Raw genomic sequence first — 20,502 nt, forward strand, 5'->3', positions numbered from 1 at the left:
TGAGGTAACCAAAAGAGCCTTTCAGAAAAGGCATGGAAAAACAGTCTCTACAGCAATCACGACGATCGTGATTGTCGCAGTTGGAACGAGAGACGTGCGAATCACATAAATAGGAAGGGAGAATCAAATCACATGTCCATCGGTTCATAATTCTAGCAATTTTGGCCCTCGTCAGAAAGGATTTTTGAAATCGTCGACGTCTCTCCTTATGTGATATTTTCTCATTTCCGAGGCTGTAAGAGTTTGACAGAGAGATGGCCACACATTATTCAAACTCATAATAGGGGAAATGACTAGAAGATACAAGGAGCAAATCCTCACCTACAAAGATAAGATCTAAATATCATAAATTATAAGCATGCTTAGGGCACCCGCAACGCGTTATGCGAGTGTCCCGAGTTCCGTCACGGAGGGACGGGACTGCGGCGCGACGCGTTGCGGCGCCCCGTCTCGTCCCCAGCCCGTCCCGATCCCGTCCCGCGTCGCGTCACGGCGTGACGAGTGACGAGCCGTCTCGCCACGCGCCCAGGCGCCATGCGTGACGCCCACTCGCCGGCCCGCGAGTGGGCATCGTCACGCTGACGCAATAAATCATTTTTTTTAATTCAAATTTTAAAAAAATAAAAATAAAAATTGTAAACGGTAATATTACCGTTTAATTAGCCTTTTTTATTTTTTTACTCTATAAATACTCCTAATTTATCCTCATTTCACACACAACTACACATCTTCTCTCCCCAAATCATCTCCATTTCCTCTCTAATTTTCATCTAACATCTCATCACAAAATGTCCGTCGACGGAAACTCCGGCGGATGGGATCTCAACGCGTTCGGCGACTGGGCGACAATGTACAACACATTGGGTGGTTCCGGTTCGTCGACGCCGGGCACCCAGGGTTCGTCAACGCCGGGGGTACCAACCACCCAATTTTGACGTGGATGCATACGCCCGTCCCACTGGCCCGCGGTATTCGCAGGGATTATCCCAGATTCGGGAGGATTATTTTGTTGAACCCACTCTAGGAGGAGGCCGAGGCGGTGGAAGCTCCAGGGCAGAGACCGAGGCGGGCGAGGAGGAGGAGGAAGAGAAGGAAGATCTAGGCCGGCAGCCGTACAGCAGCAAAGAAATGATGGTGGTGTACAACGCCTGGATCTGTGTTTCATACTATCCCATCGTCGGGAATCAACATAGCCGGAAGTGTTTTTGGGAAAAGGTCTCCGAGGCCTACCACCAGATTAAGCCGAAGGGGTCCCGCTGCCGCACATATAAGATGCTTCGCGCTCACTTTGACCGAGTCAACAGAGAGGTCAAAAGATTATGCGGCATCTACACGAATGAAACGGCTCAGTACCAAAGCGGATCCACGGGCGCCGACATTCTGAGGTCGGCTTTGCGCGTCTATCACGACCACACCGGCAAACAATTCAAATTTGTTGATGTTTGGTAGGTCATCAAGGACGAGGAAAGGTGGGCCGGCGGTGTCCGCTCCAGCTCGGGCTCAACCTCCAAGCGCACGAAGCACACAGCGAGTGGCCAATACTCGTCTGGTGACGCTAGTAAGGGCAGCGGCGCACAAGAGGGTGCCTCGCAGGAGGTTGAGGGCACGGCCGGCGATGCCGGGGGATCCTCCCATGGGCGTCGTCGGCCGCAAGGGACGAAGGCGGCGAAGGCGGCTAGAGCGAGGAAGGGCCGAGGCGAATCAAGCCAGGCTGGCTCGGGGGAGGCTCGAACTCCCTTATGGCCATGTACATGACCGTCACAATGGCGGACACTTCCCGCTTTAAGCCCGCCCAGTACCAAGCCTGGTGGAACGGAATTGTCTTTATGGCAGCACAACTTGGCCTTCCGCCTCCTACCGGCTTTAGTGCACCTCCACCGCCCTCGGGGGATGATTCGCCGGCAGAGTAGTTTTTTTTATTTTATATAAAATTGGATTTTAAATTATGCCACGTTTATTTTTTTAGGATTTTAATTGTGTGTTTTTTTAATTTTTTAACTTTTAAGTTGTATTATTATTTTATGTTGTAATTTTATTTTATTGTTAATGAAGTGTGTTTTTTATTAATTGAATTTGTTGGAAAAAAATAAAAAAAAATGAAATTGAATAAATAGTAATTTAAGAGACGGTTAAGGGACGGATGATTGCAGGTTCCGTCCCTTAGTTAAGGGATGGAGTAAAAAAGCACAGTGGAGCCCGCAAATAGTGTTTTAAGGAACGGTATATTGATAGCGTTGTGGATGGCCTCAGGATCTATGTTTTATTTCAAATATACTATATGTATATTAACGTTTTAGATCAGATTTATTTTAATGAATTAACTTGTAAATATTAGGATATCATCCTATGAGATAATCGGAAATCGAAGATGTACAATAGGGATGCAAAAAGCTGTGTGCCGAAATGGAAGGCGCAAGGATAATAGTCATTGTGTTTGTCTATAAATGGGTATTTTCAATTTCGGTAGGCGCAGGGATAATAGTCATTGTCTTTGTCTATAAATATGTATTTTCATTAAGGGGCATTGACACATAATATCACCTAACTTTTAAAAAATTTATTAGACCAATTCTAAATATGGAAACTTTTAAACATATATTAACCCTACAAATTATTCTAAATGTGGACCTCACAATCCACTAATACTACTTCCACTAGATTCTCTCTCTACCAATTATGCATAAAACCCGTGCCATTTACAACCCTGTCTATTTTTGTGGGCGAAGGAATCCAACATCACATTTGCCATCACATCACATCACATATTGTTAATACTGAAAAATGATAATGATGTGATGACAAAGTCCTTAGAAGCCATATATGATTATTCATCTCATTTTAATGCAGTCAGATTTTGTCGCCGGTGGACAAATCCAACAACTATTTAAGTTCGTGTGTTATGTCAAGTTTAATGTTAGTGGAAAAAAACAAATTTTAGAAAGTTCTAGATATTAGATGCCAATATCCCTTTCATAGACGACCTTCTTTTACACTAAAGATGAACTCTGTAAATGCAAGTACAAGCCTAACCTCAATTGTGCATGATTAAAACTTAAAAGAGTTGCTAACAAAGATAAGTAATCACACTTTATCCGTTTATATTTGGCACAGAAACCAACTCCCAATCTAACGATTCCAACTTATCATATCATCAACTGAAAAGCTTACTTTATTTCCAAAACCAAAGTTACTTTGTTTACAATCATGATGTGCATATGCAATTGATCCAACCACAAATGTGTGCCTTCCCAAAATGGAAGCTACTCGTGTTGATAACTTATTCAAAGTAATTAGAAAAATCAAAATTTGCAAATCACAAAACTGAGATTTGGTGAATTGAAAAGACAATTAGGTCGCCATAAGAAATGAATTAATTGAATAAAAGATATCCACACATAAGTTTATGACAACAACTGTTCTACACAATGAGAGATGTTGCAATAGGCTAATAGATAATAAAAATGGCTCCATCTAAAACGGAGCTGAGAAAGAATGGCACGGGGATCACCGCATCTCCACGAGCGGACCTGAATGCAAAATGGTGAGTTGCCTAGTGCCCCTCTCTCAGTTTCTATCTCCTCAACCTATGGGATGTCGCCTCCTGCACTTGGGTTTAAAACGGTTGGATAGTGGAGACAGCTGGTAACGAAGAATATACTAACGTTCTCTACTTGTGAAGGCTAACGAAGATAATAACATTCATAGCAGAAGCCTGAGATAATAGAAGTATGGCGGCTACCTCTTTGGCCGGCTACGATCATGGTCATAGTCCATTACTCCACCAAGTTCAGAAAAGTTCTCTTCATGCCCTCGGGAGTCAATGGCTGCCTGCTCACAGTTTGTAACTTCTGCCACAAGGTAAGTAAGACAACATCGACCAAAGATGTATACAAGATATAACATAAAAGCTTAACCTCAGTTATGCATCTAAAAGATTTACTAAGACGGGCATCCTTTGAAGTCTTATTAAGAAAGATGCAAGTAATCACCACTCTTAACAACTGTTTAAGTTGGCTAAAGCTGAGACAAAATCAACTCGCAACTAATGGTTACAACTTATCATATAAGCAATCCCAGAAGGAAATTGGACTCGCGAGTCACAAAGCATTTAAGTTATTTCAAACTACAGGACAAGAAAGACGTCACTTCACCCCATGCCTCCAGAACAAATCATATACTGTTCAAATAGGCATTCAGGTTTCTATGAAGGCTACAAGTATTGTGTCATGAACTATGAAGGAAACAACCTCATAAAACACAGAGCAGTGCATTCTTTACGAAAAAAAGGTTACTCTAACAGACCTTCATGGATAGTGTCTTCTTCACTTCTACCCTATCCTCTGTCTCCTTCCTGTGCTTCTTGTCCATCTCACCCATAGTGTCTGCCCAATTGATCTTTTCTTTAATTGAGACAAGAAGGTTGTCTGATGTAGCCAGCCTATGATATAGCCAAAGAAGATTCATATACACACTTCCAATACAAGACATAGACCACAAGCAAGTGTCAAGAAATGTAAGGGACAACTATGAAGCAACCCTATCCATGCTTCAACTGATACAAATTAAAGGCACTTGCATAGAACAAGGCTGAGAAAGGTTCTGGGATTAAGAATTGTGGAGATAAGATCAAATAAAGACCAACTTAGTAAAACCTCAACAAGATGCGGCATTTAGACCATAGGAGAATCCAAGCACTTGGAATTCTAAAACTAGTACAAGAACAAATCAGCTTTGAGATTCAAATCTCACAGGGAGAAACATGTACCAGTTTGCTAGAATGTCAGTCATGCTGCCTAACTGTCCGGGTTGGATATCCCTCCCAGCTGCAAATTGCACCTGCAGGTCCAAAAGATGGATGATTTAACAATCCACCAGTCAAACATTAAGCTACTAGGCGCGTGAATTATGTTATTAGAGTGAGACCTTAAAGCATCTTCGCAACTGATCCAGCTTTCCTCTAACTATCCCCTGCCGTGTAAACACCAAGAACACCAGCATTGAAATTTCATCTCACCAAATTCACACTGAAGATAACAAGCTCATACATGCTATTCAAACAGGAAGCACAAAGAAACTCACAAAGAAAAATGAAAGATGGCTAACAAAAGTGTGGAAAGGGTAGTCTCAAACAACAGAAATTTTTTTATTGAGGCGAGTTCATCTCAGAATTAAAGTACCATTAAATGTACATTTTCTGGAACAGAAAGCATAAACACTTACCACATACATACAATCATTGATGACAAAATCCTCCAACTCACGAACATTTGAAACATCCAACTCCTGCATCAATGGATCGTATGGCAATACCTAGGGGAAGGGGGAGATCAGAGATTTAAACAATAGCAGTTACATAACTTGATATCTCAGCAAAATATGTCATTGTCAAGCAAAGAAATAACAATTTTGCTTAAACACACAAAAATTGCATCACCTAGCATGTTCCAAAGAAAAAATAGTAAAATGGGCTGGCGATGCATATTTATACAAAAAGACAATCTTTTTATACACACGGAGTAAAATTGCACACTTAAGAACCCTGCGCCACTTTTGTAACTTCTTTAAAATAAATTATCCTCAAATTCCAAATTGACGTGAATATTTATATACCCCCTCCGTCCCATAATAGATGACACACTCAGGTAATGGCACAAGATTTTAGGAGATGTTATTTTGTGTGTTAAGTGGAGAGAGAATATAGTCTATATATATTAATGCTTAGAGAGAACTTTTTCCAAAAGAGGAAATGTGACATCTTTTATGGGACAAACTAAAAAGGAAAGTGTGACATTTATTATGGGACAGAGGGAGTATATAAAAATGACTGACATATCAAACCACTAGGACTTTCTTCTAGATCAAACCCAAAAAACATAATGTAACTAATTCGAGGATGAGAGTAATATACTCACCTAGAAGAAGTGATAGCTGACAATGAAATGAGGTAGAAGATATCTATTACTCCCTCCGTCCCAAGGAAGATGACCCCTTCCTTGGGCGCGGCACGGGATTTTATGCAAATTAATTTTGTGTGTTGAGTGGAGAGAGAATAAAGTAGAGATAAAGACGTTCCTATTTTTAGTAATGAGTTATCTTGGTTGGAACAGACCAAAAAGGAAAGTGAGTCATCTTCGGTGGGACGGAGGGAATACTAACTACAAAGTCTGTGATACCCACTTACACTCAGACAATGCATGAGAAGCTACCTTGTCTGTCTCAACCAGAGTAAGTACAGTCAGCTGCTTCAGCTTGAGAACTTGATCAGGAACCAATTGTGGAAGATGGCCAGCAGAATCTGCCACATGACATAAAATGTAAAACTGATAAGCAAAAAACTCCATCTATAGATATGTAAAGGGAGAACTTTCCAGTGTAAGCACCATAAATCAAACATATGAAGCTCTAGCTAATGCATCTGCCAACATTCAGTTGAAGGCTCTCCTTTTTCTAAGGCATTGTACACCCACTAGCACTTACCCCACTGATAATGACACTATAGGTGTCACAACCGCCCTTTAGGGTTAATAAATACGGGCGATCGTGATTAAAAGAATTTAATAAATAGACGAAGAGAACTAGGGTTTTAATAAAGAGTTTGACCAATAATTAATATTTAACAACAAAGGGCCAATAGGTCGACGTTATCCAAATAAATAGGTTCAACGCTAAAAGAATGGTGAGTAAAGACAATGTCTCAGCGGAAGCGTTCAAGAGAAAGAGTGACGTCATGTGTGGAGACACAACGAAACTCGTAGTTCACAACTAACCAACCATGCTTCAATTTTAAATTGCTCAACACCACCAACTGCTCGTCGCCGCTCAACCTGCACATAGGGAAAACACATGCAGGGCTGAGTACTTAATATACTCAGTGGGCTTATGCCGAAAACATTTGATGAAAGTTATGTCATCCATACCATAGTGAACTCGAGTTTTACATTTAGAAAAGAAAAAAATCATCGAGTATCACAAACAATTTCATAGACTGGCCAGTCAAAACAATCTCCCCACTTTCTCATCAATCATTCAATCACATCCTCTTTCCATCAGTTAATCACATCCTCTTCCCATGGTGCGACGAAAGTGTGGCCACACTATTCGCCCACGAGACCGGCCGACTAGCAAGGACGGCTCACGATCTCACCTGTGTACACTAGCCTGATAGGGTTTGCAGCCCTACTCAGACCCGAATTCGTTTAACATAGCCCTATAGCCTAATGGAGCGAACTCACAAACTAGGCATCAGGCAACAATCTCAACATAGCCCTATAGCCTAATGGAGCGAACTCACAAACTAGGCATCAGGCAACAATCTCATCATCAAAACAAACATGACATGACATAACAATTTAAACCACCCTTATTTCACCATAATCATACTTTTGAAAACGTAAAAGAGTTTAGTAAAAGAAAGCCCACCTCGAGTGCTTAATTTGAAATTACGTTCTTTCCTTTGCGATCACGATTCCCTTGCGAGGATTCACCTTTAACAATTTATATAATAGATAAATCAACACATTGTTTTAAACAAATAACTAAAAAATGCATGCATCCTAAGCAAGTCTTTTATCTCGATTTATCTCGGTTTTCGATTGTTCGACGGCCGCTTACGCTCCCAATTTCCACCGTTGGCTCCTCGTATTTTCTTAATGATATCGAAATAAAATCCCCAAAATTATAAAAGGTGTAATTAATTATCGCAACAACTTTCCCTCGAACTATATTTATTTCGGACTTAGGATATAATTATTCACTCGTTGAAATATTCCGAAATTAATTAAGTAAGTCCCCACATTTAATTTAATTATCAATTCAAGGATTTATTTAAAAGTTCGCCCCAATTAATTATCGGCCCAAAACTTAATTATTTCATCACCTTATATCTCCAATTACCAAAATAAACCCAACAATTAAAAAGGAGCCCATCAATTTAATTAATCCACCCACTTCTAATTAATGAGGCCCAATTTTATTCAATGAAGGCCGAAGTCATTTAAAAGAAACAAAAGCCCAAATACTTCATCTTCTCCTTCTCCACGCCTCACTCATCTCTTTCTTCCCCCCTCTCTATCTCTCTTCTTCTCTCACTCTCGACCAAATCGGAAGAAATCCTCCATCCGTTCGTCGCCTGCTCTGATTCACCGTCGCCTTCCACCGTTGCCGGCCGCTGCTCACCGGAATCGCGTCGCTGCTGCTCTGTCGTTGCTGCTGCTCCTCCGTCGTCGCTGCTGCTCCGTCGTCGTTCGATCCAGCCAGGGGATGCTGCCGCCGGGAGGAGCCGCTGCTGCCCGCCGCCGGGAGGAGCCGTTGCTGTCCGTCGGCGGAAGGAGCGCTGCTATCGCTGCCCGCTGTCGCTGCCGCCGCCATCCCTGCCGGGAGCTGCTGCCGCCATCGCTGCCGGGAGGCGCTGCCTCCGGTCAGCCTCCGAATAGCCCCGATTTGCCCCGAAACTAACCCGTTCAGCCCCGAAACTCTCGATTTCAAACTTGCAGATAAGTTCTTACTCAAATTATGTTTCTTTTCGTTCTAAAACAAATTTTTGTTGGAGTTTGGATGTTGATAGAGTTATGTGTGTGTGAGGTTTTGCTTGATAATTGCGTTATTTTCTTTTGCTGTCGGACTCACTCCTCCACTCTCTAGCAATGTCAAGAAAGAATGATTGTAGTCTTGTAGACGTTTCACAAGTATTATTTCACATAATGTTTGGCAGAATAGGGTGTAACAAGCATGTTTTTTTTTTTTAGATTTAGTTTCGGATTAGGTTGATTTGATGCAACAAAGTGCTATGCTTGATGTATGGTTTGATAAAAGAGAGATTGGAATTGGGGTATACCTTGAACGGATCATGAGAGGATTATCGATAGCTCTCTCTTTCGAATTTGGTTCTCGATTTCTGCCGGAAAAATATTGAATGAGTTGGTTTGAATCATGAAAACTAGAATGAATTTATTGAGATTACCTTGAGAGAATGAAACTGGTTTTTCTTGATTGCAGAGAACGACATGAGAGAATTTGATTTGTAAATAAAATATAATAGAGAGAAGGTGGCTGAAGGTAGTTTAGGTTTGGGGAGAGATTTATGGGAGTGGGGAGAGGTGGTTTCAACGTGAGGATAGGAGTGGGATTCGAATTCCTCCCCTTTTTTTTATCTTCCGTGATTTTGGTTTAATTTGGATTTGTTTGGTATTTTATTTGCAGATTACGGAGGAGGAAAAATTCCATCACGGAGCAGGAAAATCTTCGTAAATTCTTTAATTAAGATTTGAACTAAAGATATTTTATTTTAATTAGTTTAGTTTAATTCACAGCCCATTGTATTTTATTTTGAATTGTGCAGTACATAATTTATTTATCACGGACTGGACTTTTATAATATTTATTTAATTTATCGGATCCAACCCGGAATTGAGTCCAATAAATATTCCTCACGGACAGGAATTAATTAAATTCGCGCAGTCATTATTTCAACGTATCTAGTCCAACAACAATTAATCCACCAATAATTAATTCGCGGACTTCGCAAAATAATAGCATTGAAACCAGTACTTTAGGGTTCGAAAAGTGGGGCGTTACAATAGGCCAGTTGAAGAGAAGTAACAGAAATATAGGAATGCCCAGATGCTGTTAGTTAAATAATAGGTGTATACATCTTGCAAGCAGTACTAAATTTCATTGTGCAGAGTTCTCTGGATTGTCTTTTTCAAATAACATTCAGTCTGACTGCATGAATTCTAGTGCACGTGTTTCCACTGTATGCTCATTTATGAACTGCAGATCAGAGGCTTCTAGTCCTATAAAGAGTAGGATTTCAACTGGCGAGTACTTATTTTGAAGCAGTTTCCAGAATCAGGTATGATTGTAGAGTATGTTAAACAATCAAACAATGAGAATCTTTTGAAGAGTACATTACTGCTCAGTGTGCAAGTGTTATCATGGTTTGAGCATCCCTAACCTATGCAAGACATCCAGATCATCAATACTAAAGCACCAGTAGCACAAAAAGATTTTATCTGACGATCAATACAAGCTCCCTGATCGAAACATAAAAGGAAATTACACACCCAGTCAATCCAGATGATATCTGCAGCCCAATTAACTTTAGCCAGAAAGCAGGCGATAATCAGTGATCCAACTTGGAGCACGGACAATAAATTGCAATAACTTTCATGAAGGAAACAACATAATAAAGAGATCATGCAATTTGGGTGACATCTATACCCTTGTCAAATTGGTTATATGAGGAGAACGAGTCTTACTCTTATATTCGCTCCAGGTACCATGTGCAAACATGCGAAGCAAATCAAGGAAGGCACTATTCTCAGTTCCTTCAAGCTGCACATATATATACACAGATTAAGAACTTCAAAGTAAACCAAGCTTTATTTAGGTTTTAGCAACTGTCAACTCAAAACCACAGGCCTTTACCAAGTAGAAACTACTATTATAACAAAATATTCTTTTCTTATCCCTTTTCACTTATGATCGATATTAATTTTATTGGAGTATGTGAGTTTAGAAGTATATATCTCTCTATACATCAGCCACATTTTCACTGCCTTATTGCACCATTATTCTCTTTAGACATACTCCCTTCATCCACGAATGGTATACAACATTTGACTGGCACACATTTAAAAAAATAGTTGGTGGGTGTGTTTTTAGCCAGTAAAGTTACTAAAGGTCCCACTGTGTAGGCAAAATGTGGTTTTTTTTGTAATAAGTTATGTTTATAAGGTTGAGACATGTACTAAAACGAAAAGTTTACTTTTTGTGGACGTCCAAAAGAAATTGCTGTATACATTTTGTTGACGGAAGGAATTTACACATCAAAGAAATATACACTTCCAAATTATATATGTGCATATAGAGGAGAGCAAACATGACACAAACGAAATCAAGATTATTAAAATACTCCCTCCGTCCCGGACCACACGCACATTTCCTTTTCGGCACGGAGATTAAGGAATGAGTGTATAGCAAAGTCAACAATTGGGGCTGTAGGTGATAATTTTTACTATAAATGGAAAGAGTGCAAATAACTTGGGACGCCCAGAAAGGAAATAAATGCAAGTAGTCCGGGACGGACTCGTTAGAGACTTTTGCACGTGGTAGACAAGATGATGCCGTGATTCCATCCTTCCTCAGGCTCTATGTATTAAAGGTGATAAAGACTTTGCTTTGGGAGAGACAGCTCGACTTACCATCTAAACTTGCCTCCACAAACACATACCAATCTTTTTTCCAGCTAAGACCCCTCCCCACCCAAAAGCAGATAAAGATACACAAGCAAGTTCAACCATATCATAACTCTTAAAAATCAAAGCTTTCACTGCAGTTTAATCAGTAATCCTAAAAGAAGCTATACATACCTCGAGAACATTGGGAACTGAGAGAATCTCGGAGAAAGCAAAAAGGGAGGGGTGCGAGGTGGCCTCGACGACGACGTTTGCTAGTGCTTGGCCCTCCAGAGTCGAAGCCTTCTTCACAAAATAGTCTATGTGATCCGCCTGCCTTTCTTCAATGTCCATTTTTCAAATTCCACTGATTCAACGAAATTGGTTGCTTCTTTACTCGAATACAGTGAGAATCTAGGGTTTGAGGGATCAAAGTTTAGGATTTGGGGATGGGTTCTATGGATTTAAAGGCCCCCTTCTTATTTTTTTTAGAATGCAATGAATCTCTTTTTCTTTACTGTTTGCAAAACATTTTATTTTATTCTATTTCCGATTAAATAAAAATATTTACATATTTTAAATTTACCTAGGGGATTATACGAATTTAAAAGCCCCAAATTTTAACTTTGACTATATATGGAGTATAAATTTCGACCAATTTAAACCTCATTTTCTAATTTCTTCCTCTCAATCTCAATTCTCCTATTTCCTCTGATATTTGATTTCATGGCGAAACCGGCGGCGGATTGGCGGAGCAATAGAAAGGCGGTTCAAGCCACCAATGACGACGCCTCCGCTAGCAAGCTGTAAGCTCCTCTCTTTCCTCTTATGCTGCCTTCTCTTTCCATTTTTTACGAGATGCAAAGTTTTATTCGTTTGCACGCTACTTTTGCGGGGGAACTGTGTATTAAACGATATGGAAGGCGATTAAATTTGTACTAGTAGTTTGTTATTTCCACTCATTTTTGGTTGGATTGGTCAAGTTTGATGCGTATTAGTATTTTTTATCATTTTCCAAGGGAAAATGATGATTGCCATTACCTCAATTTTTCTCCCTCAATACACTTAACTTGTCATGGTAAAACTGAAGCAATTTAGCTTTTGATTTGAATTAGTTTGGTTAAAGATGGGGCCAATTGTTAACAATCAAGACGAGGGAAATGTTGACCGGTGTAATTTCGGTCACTCTTCTCGTGGCCTTGTTACTATGTAGCCGGTTCAGGTTAAGAATTCGGGGGGGGGGGGGGGGGGTCGTGAATATGGAGGGTTGATTCCTATTAGTCATGTCGTATGTAACATTACTGGTTCTTATGGTTTGTTTTCTCCAAACTTCTCCTATGTAGTAGGAGCATAAAGCTGAATTGTAGTGTACTATTCCTTCTCGTTTTTCCTTAAGTGCATCATTCCTCACTTGTTTGGCATAGTCTTTCACAACAATTTACTGGTGCTTATCTCCGGTACTCTCGGAACTTCTCCTAGGTAGTAGGAGTGCCCATCTGAATTAAATTGTATCATTGTCTCTTTATCCCCTTAAAAGTTGGTTAACTTATATGCATAATACACACATCCCTCCTTTAATGTTCAAATTGAAAAAGTAAGCCACGTATGGTGTCATGATATTATGAGTGCTCCTTTAGCCTCATTTCAGATTTCAGATATTGTTTTCGAAACTTCATTTCTATAAAGACCCACTGCATTGAGTATACCGGTAGGCAGTAGCTCTACCTTGTCCTGCGCTGCTAATGCTATCTAATTTCTGTAACAAGGTCTTGCGTTAAAAAGGGATACATGACAGATGACTACATTCATTTGTTCGTTAAAAGGCCCATCAGGAGATCCCCTATAATAAATCGTGGTATGGTTTGGATTTCACCTAGAGCATCCTAGTTTTTCAAACTTATTACTTCAAGGTCTGTTGCATTTCAGTTTTCATGATTTTGTTCGCAAATTATGTTTTAGGGTACTTTGCTCGTTATTCAGCGCTCCGGAAGCTTCTCTATAAATTTCTTGACTGCAAGATAAATGGGGAAGAGAAAGGCAAGAAGCAAATATTGTCACTTGGGGCTGGCTTTGATACTACATATTTTCAGTTGCAGGTGCTTGAGTTTTCATGTGAGATATTATTATTTCTTGTTACTAATTAATTTGGAAGGATCCTTCAACTAGTATATGACCCGTTATACTTTTCACATGAATCACATCTATCAGTTAGTTATACTTTGCTGTCTTTCTTGATACACCTTCTGATGCTTTAGTAGCTGCAGTTCATCTGTTTGTAATTGCTAATAATTTATGGGTTTAATTATAGTTTATAGCCTGAACTTTCAGCCTTTTTCAGTTTATAGTCTTAGCTTTGATTTATTTTTTGTATAGTCTGAACTTTGAGAAAGTTTTCAATTGTAGCTCGATCAAAATTATCTGTCAGACTGGCACCGAAATTGTGACTGGGGTGATAAGTAAAAAGAGGTGAATTTTTAAATTTTCACCTCAATAGAGAACTATGTCGTTCGTGTCCATTTCATCAAATAAAAGAGTCCTTGTCTCGTTGGTATTCTAGTATGATGATTCAGACATTACAGGGTGGGAGTTCTAGGGTTTTTTGGTTTTCCTAATGGCTTTTGTTCATTTTTCGTTGATAACCGATCCTCATTTTAATTCGAGGTGAAGAAAATGATAACGTATTTTACATTATGGCATATTTTATGTGATGATGTGAACATGAATGACACTGTTTTAGGTGGAAAATCATCCCAGTCATATGCCGGCGTCAAGTTTTATTAACTAGGGTATAATTGAAATTTTCTCAAAGCCCAGACTATACTCAAGATCAAATCAAAGTTGAAGCTATAAAATAAAATATGCTTAAAGTCAGCTATAAACAACTCTTTATTATATCTCAGATGCAATTAGTTGCCATGATTTTTCCATTGAACCATTTCTGTTTGCTTACAGGATGAAGGGAATGCGCCTCATTTATACGTGGAATTAGATTTCAAGGAGGTAGAGATTTCATGTTCTCCCCTCTCTTCCTCTCCCATTAAGTTCTTTTTAAGTAGAACATAACTTGTAACAGAAATGAAATCCATCTCTTAAACTCTTGACGTTTAGTTTATCTGGTAGCTCTCTGTACTCATATCATGGTGCTGCATTTATTAGGTGACAAGTAAGAAAGCTGCTATCATTGAAAACTGGTCTGAGCTGAGAGGCAAAGTTGGTGAAGCTGCATTGATCTCTCAAGGTATTGGGATATTATGCAATACTTTGACCTTAAGAAATTTTAGATCTTTTCAAGAAACAACTAATAGTCCTGCCCTGTTTTTGTCCCCTAACGAATCAAAAAGATTTGCAGCGATAGTTTGTTATGGAACCTGTACAAGAAAACGGGCAAGCATTATATATGTTACTACAAATCATGAGACTCTAGTGAACAATATGCTTTCATTTCTCCCCTTGTCATTTTTCTATGTTTGGTGCGGAGTACCTTCTGGCTTTGCTTAGAATATTGTTCTGCTTTGAAAGCTCGTTCTCCAGTATGGTGTTGGTAGATGTTGGGGCAATAGGTACTACCTCTTAGGGATTTTTGAAACTTTTTAGTAAACAAATAACGTATTTCTGGTTTTTGTTACCTTTTATTTGTTTAGGAGCCACAAAACGTTATTGTACTTTCTTAAGAATGTAAATACATTTATGGAAGCCTCCTAGAGTTTATTTGTATTTACGAGATGAACTGTGTGAATAGTTAAAGTTTGATTATCTTATTTCATAATTATAACATCTGAGGCTTGGCTAAAAGGGCCTCTTTTGAGTGAATCTCTATTGTTCAAACTTCTAACTATTAGGGTACATGATCCGCTTATTTATGATTTTGTGCACTCAGTTTAGGTTATTTGAGTTTACGACTAAATAGGACACTTGTTTGTTTTATATCTTTCTTTAATGTGATGTGTCATTTTGGTGCTGATATAGAAGATTTTGAGTGGCCATGTTTTAAAAAAAATCAATCCTGAATTTGTTCAGAGAAAGGGGAAGTGTCTGGAGATCACTACAAACTCCTCCCTGTTGACTTGCGTGATATACAACAACTTGACGATATGATTCCTTTGGCTGATATGGACCCTAGGTATGCATATATACTTTGACAATTATTTTCATTTACTGCACACACTCCCCATGAACCACATAAAAAATCTGAAAATTCAGCTGTTTAGTTCTAATGCTATTTTCAGTTTGCCAACTTTTATAATTGCAGAATGCGTTCTAATATACTTGGATCCAGAATCAAGCCGTTCTGTTGTTAGTTGGGCTTCTAGAACTTTCTCTACTGCGGCATTTTTCTTATATGAGCAGGTTGGGGGAGATTTTTAATTCTTTTTAAATCTTATATGCTGCTGTATTTTATTGGTTTTAATATATTAAACTTGCTCTACCTTGTCCTCTTATTTTATCATATTCTCCTGTCTTTGGTTATTTGGTCAACAATGGCATGACAAAATGTTTCACTTTCCAACAGATTCATCCTAATGATGCTTTTGGGCAACAGATGATAATGAACCTGGAGGTAGTGTTTCATTATCTTGTAATATTAATCACCCTTGTATAGGTGGAGCTTATTTTTGTTCTTTGTATTTATTTGGCTTAATGTGGCTGCTCTGAACCGTCAGTTTTGGCCAAAATATTCTGCTTTGAATTAGTATGAGATTTTGAAGCCAATAATTAGTTGCAATTTGACATCAAATAGTTTTCATTTCAAGCATCAGGTTCCTACAAGTCTCACAGTTTAGTCAATAGTTTTTTACTATCCTTCAATTGGACTATTGGAGATGCAGAATCAAAGTATTGCCTATAGTTAGTTTTTTTTTTTTTGGCATTTTTGGAAGATCCATAATGCTTATGAGTTGAGACCAAAAATGTTCATATTTCAGTAATGATTTATAAGATTCTGTGATCAGACTGGTCTCCTTGCACATTGTTTCTTAGATATACTATTGCATGGGGTACTCCTTTTGTGCACCTATTTTCATGGTAGCATATTGTTATCCATTTTAATTGTAAATTGTGCTAATACTTTTTCTTTCCTTTTTGTGAAGTCTCTATCCCCGACTTTATCTCTGTTTCATTGAATTTAACAATGTCATGTTCATGGGGACTCATTTATTTTAGATGAAAGTAAAATGAGACGTCCTGCCTCAAGATATTGTGAACAACGTGACATTTAATTGAGATATTTTTTCATCTCAGAGTCGAGGATGCGGATTATTAAGCCTTCATGATACGCCGACATTGCAGGCGAAGGAAAAACTTTTTCTTGATCAAGGATGGCAGGTATGCTCTCTTTATGGCACAACCAACCTGGGTCCCAAGTTATATATAATATGATGTCAAGAAACTGCCTCTCCTGCTATGCAGATGAAGGCACAAACTCTGAAGTATTTACCTAAAAGTTACGAAAACCAATTTGAATCATATTTGGACCTCATCATATCTGATTTAACAGTCTTACATTGTTAAACGGAAAGTTAAAGAAATCATAGCTTAATTTGTTATCTCAGTGATCTGGAGTATCTTAGTTATGAAAAGCACAAATTATTGTAGCTTTGACTGACTTGGATGCAATTTTTGGAATATCTTAGGTTGAATATCTATTTGAACAAGATGAAAATGAGTATTGCCTTGCTACAGTATCATTTTATCTGCCTTATTTAGATTTTAGATAGATGGGATTTCATTTAAGCCTCAACATGTCAGAAAGGCGTGTGCTTTCAGAATTTTAATATAAAGCTGAGAACATATTATTTCTGCCCCCACCAAGAAAAACTAGTGTTTCTTGGTCACGATCCCAATCGATTTTGTTCTACTTACTCCCTCTTTGTAATCATTGGAATAATTGTTGGATGACTGAAATAATGGATACCACAGTTCTAGCATCAACACAAGCTGCCAAGAAACTGGATATGGAATATCAGAAAAAGTAACTGTAACTTGGTTTCGTGAATCTCTATTATTTAGTTAGCCATAGAGGGAAGGTTGGTGCAAATCTTCTAAGAAATACATTTGTTTTCTGCTGCTCTATGATGAAAGAATGACCACTGCCAAGTTTTATTTTTTCAGGGTGGACTTGTAGATATTTGACTTCTTCTTAATCATGAAGATATTGCCTGGGACATATCTTGTAGTATATAAATTGGTTGTGGTTTTATTACTGAAAAGTATTTTACAGAAGTGTAACTCATGATTGCTTGCTTATGGCAGCATTAGTATATAATTTTGCCTCTGGTTAAATGAAGTCATATAATGCATAAACTCTATTGGATAGACATGGCTCTTGTATGTGTATCTCCATGATCTTGCTTAGACTTCAAATGTCATTTCTTTATAATTATGAGGATTTATTTAGCGAACATATCACAGCTTACTCTTATTTTTTCTGTTTTTTTTGTTAAGATGAAGAAATCATTTTTATCCCCCAATTTTTATGAAATACATGATCCTTTCTGTTTTCTTCTTTGTACAATTTAGATACTTTCTGTTTTCTTATATCTTATCCATCTATTGGTTGGGGTCTCATAGAGAGCTGTTGCTTGGGACATGCTGAAAGTTTACAGCACATTTATTGATGCCCAGGAAAGAAGCAGGTATATGTTGCCTAATCTATTGATAGAACTGTGATTGCTAGAAAACTGCTGAGTCCTATTACGAATATCTTAAAGCTTTATTAACTGTTTCTTACTTCTTTGAGGCAATTATGCCTTTGTTTGTTGCTATATTGTAATTTTATTAAGTCTAGGTCTATAAGGCTTTTCAACTTTTTACAGCTTACAAGCTCTTTTTTTATTAATTCAATAATCATCTTGCCTGGATCATGCGTGTATCGCAGTGAAGTTATGTTCTAAAGCAAATTTGACATCCTCGTTCATACCTCAGACCTAGACCTGCCACCCTCATCATCACGATGAATTTCTCATTTGGGTTACATGCACAAATTAGCTTCCCTAAATGGGAAGCTCTTTTTTACTTCCGAAAATGGGGGAATCACGTCACTTCAGTTAATGAGACGCAAATCGAAAATGCTTTGCAAGTGAGACGTGAACTGTATCACGCCACATATGAGACGTGAATTACTTTGACTCGATTCAGTTTCGCATCTCACTTATGATGCATCTTCAATTCACAGCTCATTATTTGAAGTGACTCGTTTCCAAACCCGTTTCTCCCATTTTCGGCATTAAAAAAAGCTTCCATTCAGGGAATCTAATTAGAGTTCTTTTGGGAGGAGAATGGGTGTGTCCTGAGTGTGGCAAGAGCCAAGTTAACAAAAACATAAAAAGAAACATGTTCTTTTGGGTTGTAGGAGATAAGGAGGCATCTTTCTTTTGGTTTCTTGAGTTAAATGAATCTGGGCATCCACCTTTTTCGAGGCCTGGTTACAAATATTCACGCCTCACCACCTTTAGCACCCTTCTCCACTCCCACCTGGAACTAGGAGTAGGACTGTCAATTGGCTGAAAAGTTTCAGTTAAACCTGGGAGATTCACAGCCTTTTCCCCCCTTTCATTATGAATGTATCGATTATCAGAAAGTGCCTTCTATAAATCTTAAAAGATCAAAGTGCTTTTGCAGATCCATGATTTACTTTGCAACCAACTATTTACCCTTTTTTAAATTTCTTGTATGCATCAATGGTCTCTTTTAATAATTCTTATCTCCTGGAATAGGATTGAACGGTTGGAATTGTTCGATGAGTTTGAAGAGTGGTACATGATGCAGGCAAGCATCTTTTCACTTTTTTACTTATGTCAAATAAATAACCATATGTCAGAAATTATTTGTTTTGAATATAGTGCTGCGATGTTTTGCCACCTCCTTATTTTAGATAGTTTTTATATAATTACAATAGTAGTCTGAACTAGTATTCTGTCTGTTTTTGACATGCATCTATTTTTCTTTTATAGAACACAATCCTGGCTAAGCTATTTCTATTGCAATGCCCAAAGATCACATTCCACAAATGTCTTTAATTCCGAACATATTTATACCTATTCGTAATACCTCATTGCTTATTGCAGGAGCATTATTGTGTGACTTGTGCAATCAATGATGCAATGGTATGTATGTATGCCTCTTCACCGAGATATCATTCCTCGACCCCTTAAGTTGTGTGTGGCGCTCAGTGGGTGCATCGTTTTGGTTCTTGCAGGGTATATTCAAAGAATTTGGTTTCCCCGACGAGGAGCATGCAACAGGTTCCCCCACTGCATCCACAACCGCGCCCTCTATGTGAAAATACACTACTTTTTTGAATCTTCATCTCTGATAATCGAGATGAGAGGTCGTCAGAACTAAGTTTCTTTGTTCCTTGTAGAGTTTTCTACAATGTGTATGGATCCCTCTAATTATGTTTCTAATTTGAATGAAGCTGCAATATAGCTCAAAATTGTGTCAATCCACAAGCCAGAATCGTCTGTGGAAAAAGAGTTTCTTGCATAGTTGATTGCTCCCCTAAATTGTATTTCTTCCATTACATTATTTTTAATTCTATACATGTGTTCCATGTCATTTTGGGCTATCTTTTTTTCCTTTTACTATTTGCATTTTGTTATAGCATTAATATTATTGAGAAAACAATGATATTCTTTTTATTTTTTACTTTGGGAGGAAGCAAAATGATGATTTGTCTGATTAGGAGTCCATTAGGAATTTTTTATGTTCCTATTTCATATAGGCATCATGCAACAAATAATTTGAAGGGTAATTTCCTAAAATACATTGGAGAGATGTAACACCACAAGTTTCTCAGTTTAGCTAAAAACAAGAGAGCAAACAAACATTTCATTATTCTAGTATAGTTTCAACATCAACACTTCAACAGTTGCTCTACCAATCATAGTTCAACTATCATGGCATTTGAAATCAATACTCCAAAGAGAGAGACAGATGATGTAATTTTAATTGTAAGGGGTCCAAAAGAAGGTGTATGAATAGAAACTTCAACCTTTTACTTCCACCATATCTTGTCTTCTGTCACAATACAGAACAAGAGGAATCAAAGGACCCTCTTCCCTGGGCTCCATGGTTGAATTAATTTTGGAAGATTAAGGGTTGGAGTCCCATTCTTAAACATTAATATTTAATTGTAGTTCAATTTAATATATGAAATTTAGAATGTCAAGAATAGCTTCTTCTAGTTTACCACCCAAAGTACTGCTAAAGCCTAAAAAGTAGCAATATAAACGTATAATTATGACCCTTATTCAATATACATATACTTGTCTTTGGAAGCAATACAATAAGACTAAAAGCTTGACAGAGAAACTATTCTAAGTAGTTCTAG

At 38.2% G+C, this 20,502-nt stretch overlaps 2 protein-coding genes across 5 annotated transcripts; one reads left to right on the plus strand and one right to left on the minus strand.

Moving 5' to 3' along the window:
• Positions 1-3,348: 3,348 nt before the first annotated feature.
• LOC121762363 (COP9 signalosome complex subunit 7-like) lies at positions 3,349-11,528 on the minus strand. Of its 4 annotated transcripts, none has more exons than XM_042158222.1 (9): positions 11,370-11,528; positions 10,257-10,332; positions 6,207-6,295; positions 5,221-5,310; positions 4,924-4,968; positions 4,766-4,836; positions 4,303-4,438; positions 3,740-3,828; positions 3,349-3,601 (listed from the first exon to the last, which is right to left on the minus strand). In XM_042158222.1, exons 1-9 carry the CDS (start codon positions 11,526-11,528, stop codon positions 3,580-3,582), a joined length of 777 nt encoding a protein of 258 aa, XP_042014156.1. In that variant the 3' UTR covers positions 3,349-3,579. The 4 variants fall into 4 exon arrangements, with proteins under 4 accessions (XP_042014156.1, XP_042014157.1, XP_042014158.1 ...); XM_042158223.1 differs by having other exon boundaries at positions 3,349-3,606; XM_042158224.1 differs by having other exon boundaries at positions 3,740-3,848.
• Positions 11,529-11,552: 24 nt separating this feature from the next.
• On the plus strand, positions 11,553-19,737 carry LOC121762362 (leucine carboxyl methyltransferase 1 homolog). Its single transcript, XM_042158220.1, has 13 exons — positions 11,553-11,980; positions 12,941-13,029; positions 13,134-13,270; positions 14,127-14,174; positions 14,331-14,412; positions 15,192-15,294; positions 15,401-15,521; positions 15,685-15,732; positions 16,413-16,496; positions 17,742-17,806; positions 18,887-18,938; positions 19,238-19,276; positions 19,369-19,737. The coding sequence occupies exons 1-13, from the start codon at positions 11,901-11,903 to the stop codon at positions 19,450-19,452; spliced, it is 1,032 nt and encodes a 343-aa protein (XP_042014154.1). The 5' UTR covers positions 11,553-11,900; the 3' UTR covers positions 19,453-19,737.
• Positions 19,738-20,502: the final 765 nt, after the last annotated feature.

Source organism: Salvia splendens, chromosome 13 (genome assembly GCF_004379255.2).
Source record: "Salvia splendens isolate huo1 chromosome 13, SspV2, whole genome shotgun sequence".
Classification (NCBI taxonomy): Eukaryota; Viridiplantae; Streptophyta; class Magnoliopsida; order Lamiales; family Lamiaceae; genus Salvia; species Salvia splendens.

Coding starts and splice junctions, on each gene's coding strand:
- LOC121762363 (XM_042158222.1), bottom strand. CDS start 11,528: ATGGACATTGAAGAAAGGCAGGCGGATCACATAGACTATTTTGTGAAG. Junction 4,837..4,923: donor AGTTGCGAAGATGCTTTAAG/GTCTCACTCTAA, acceptor TTGGACCTGCAG/GTGCAATTTGCAGCTGGGAG. Junction 3,829..4,302: donor AGAAGACACTATCCATGAAG/GTCTGTTAGAGT, acceptor AACTGTGAGCAG/GCAGCCATTGACTCCCGAGG.
- LOC121762362 (XM_042158220.1), top strand. CDS start 11,901: ATGGCGAAACCGGCGGCGGATTGGCGGAGCAATAGAAAGGCGGTTCAA. Junction 13,030..13,133: donor ATCCCCTATAATAAATCGTG/GTATGGTTTGGA, acceptor ATTATGTTTTAG/GGTACTTTGCTCGTTATTCA. Junction 13,271..14,126: donor CTACATATTTTCAGTTGCAG/GTGCTTGAGTTT, acceptor GTTTGCTTACAG/GATGAAGGGAATGCGCCTCA.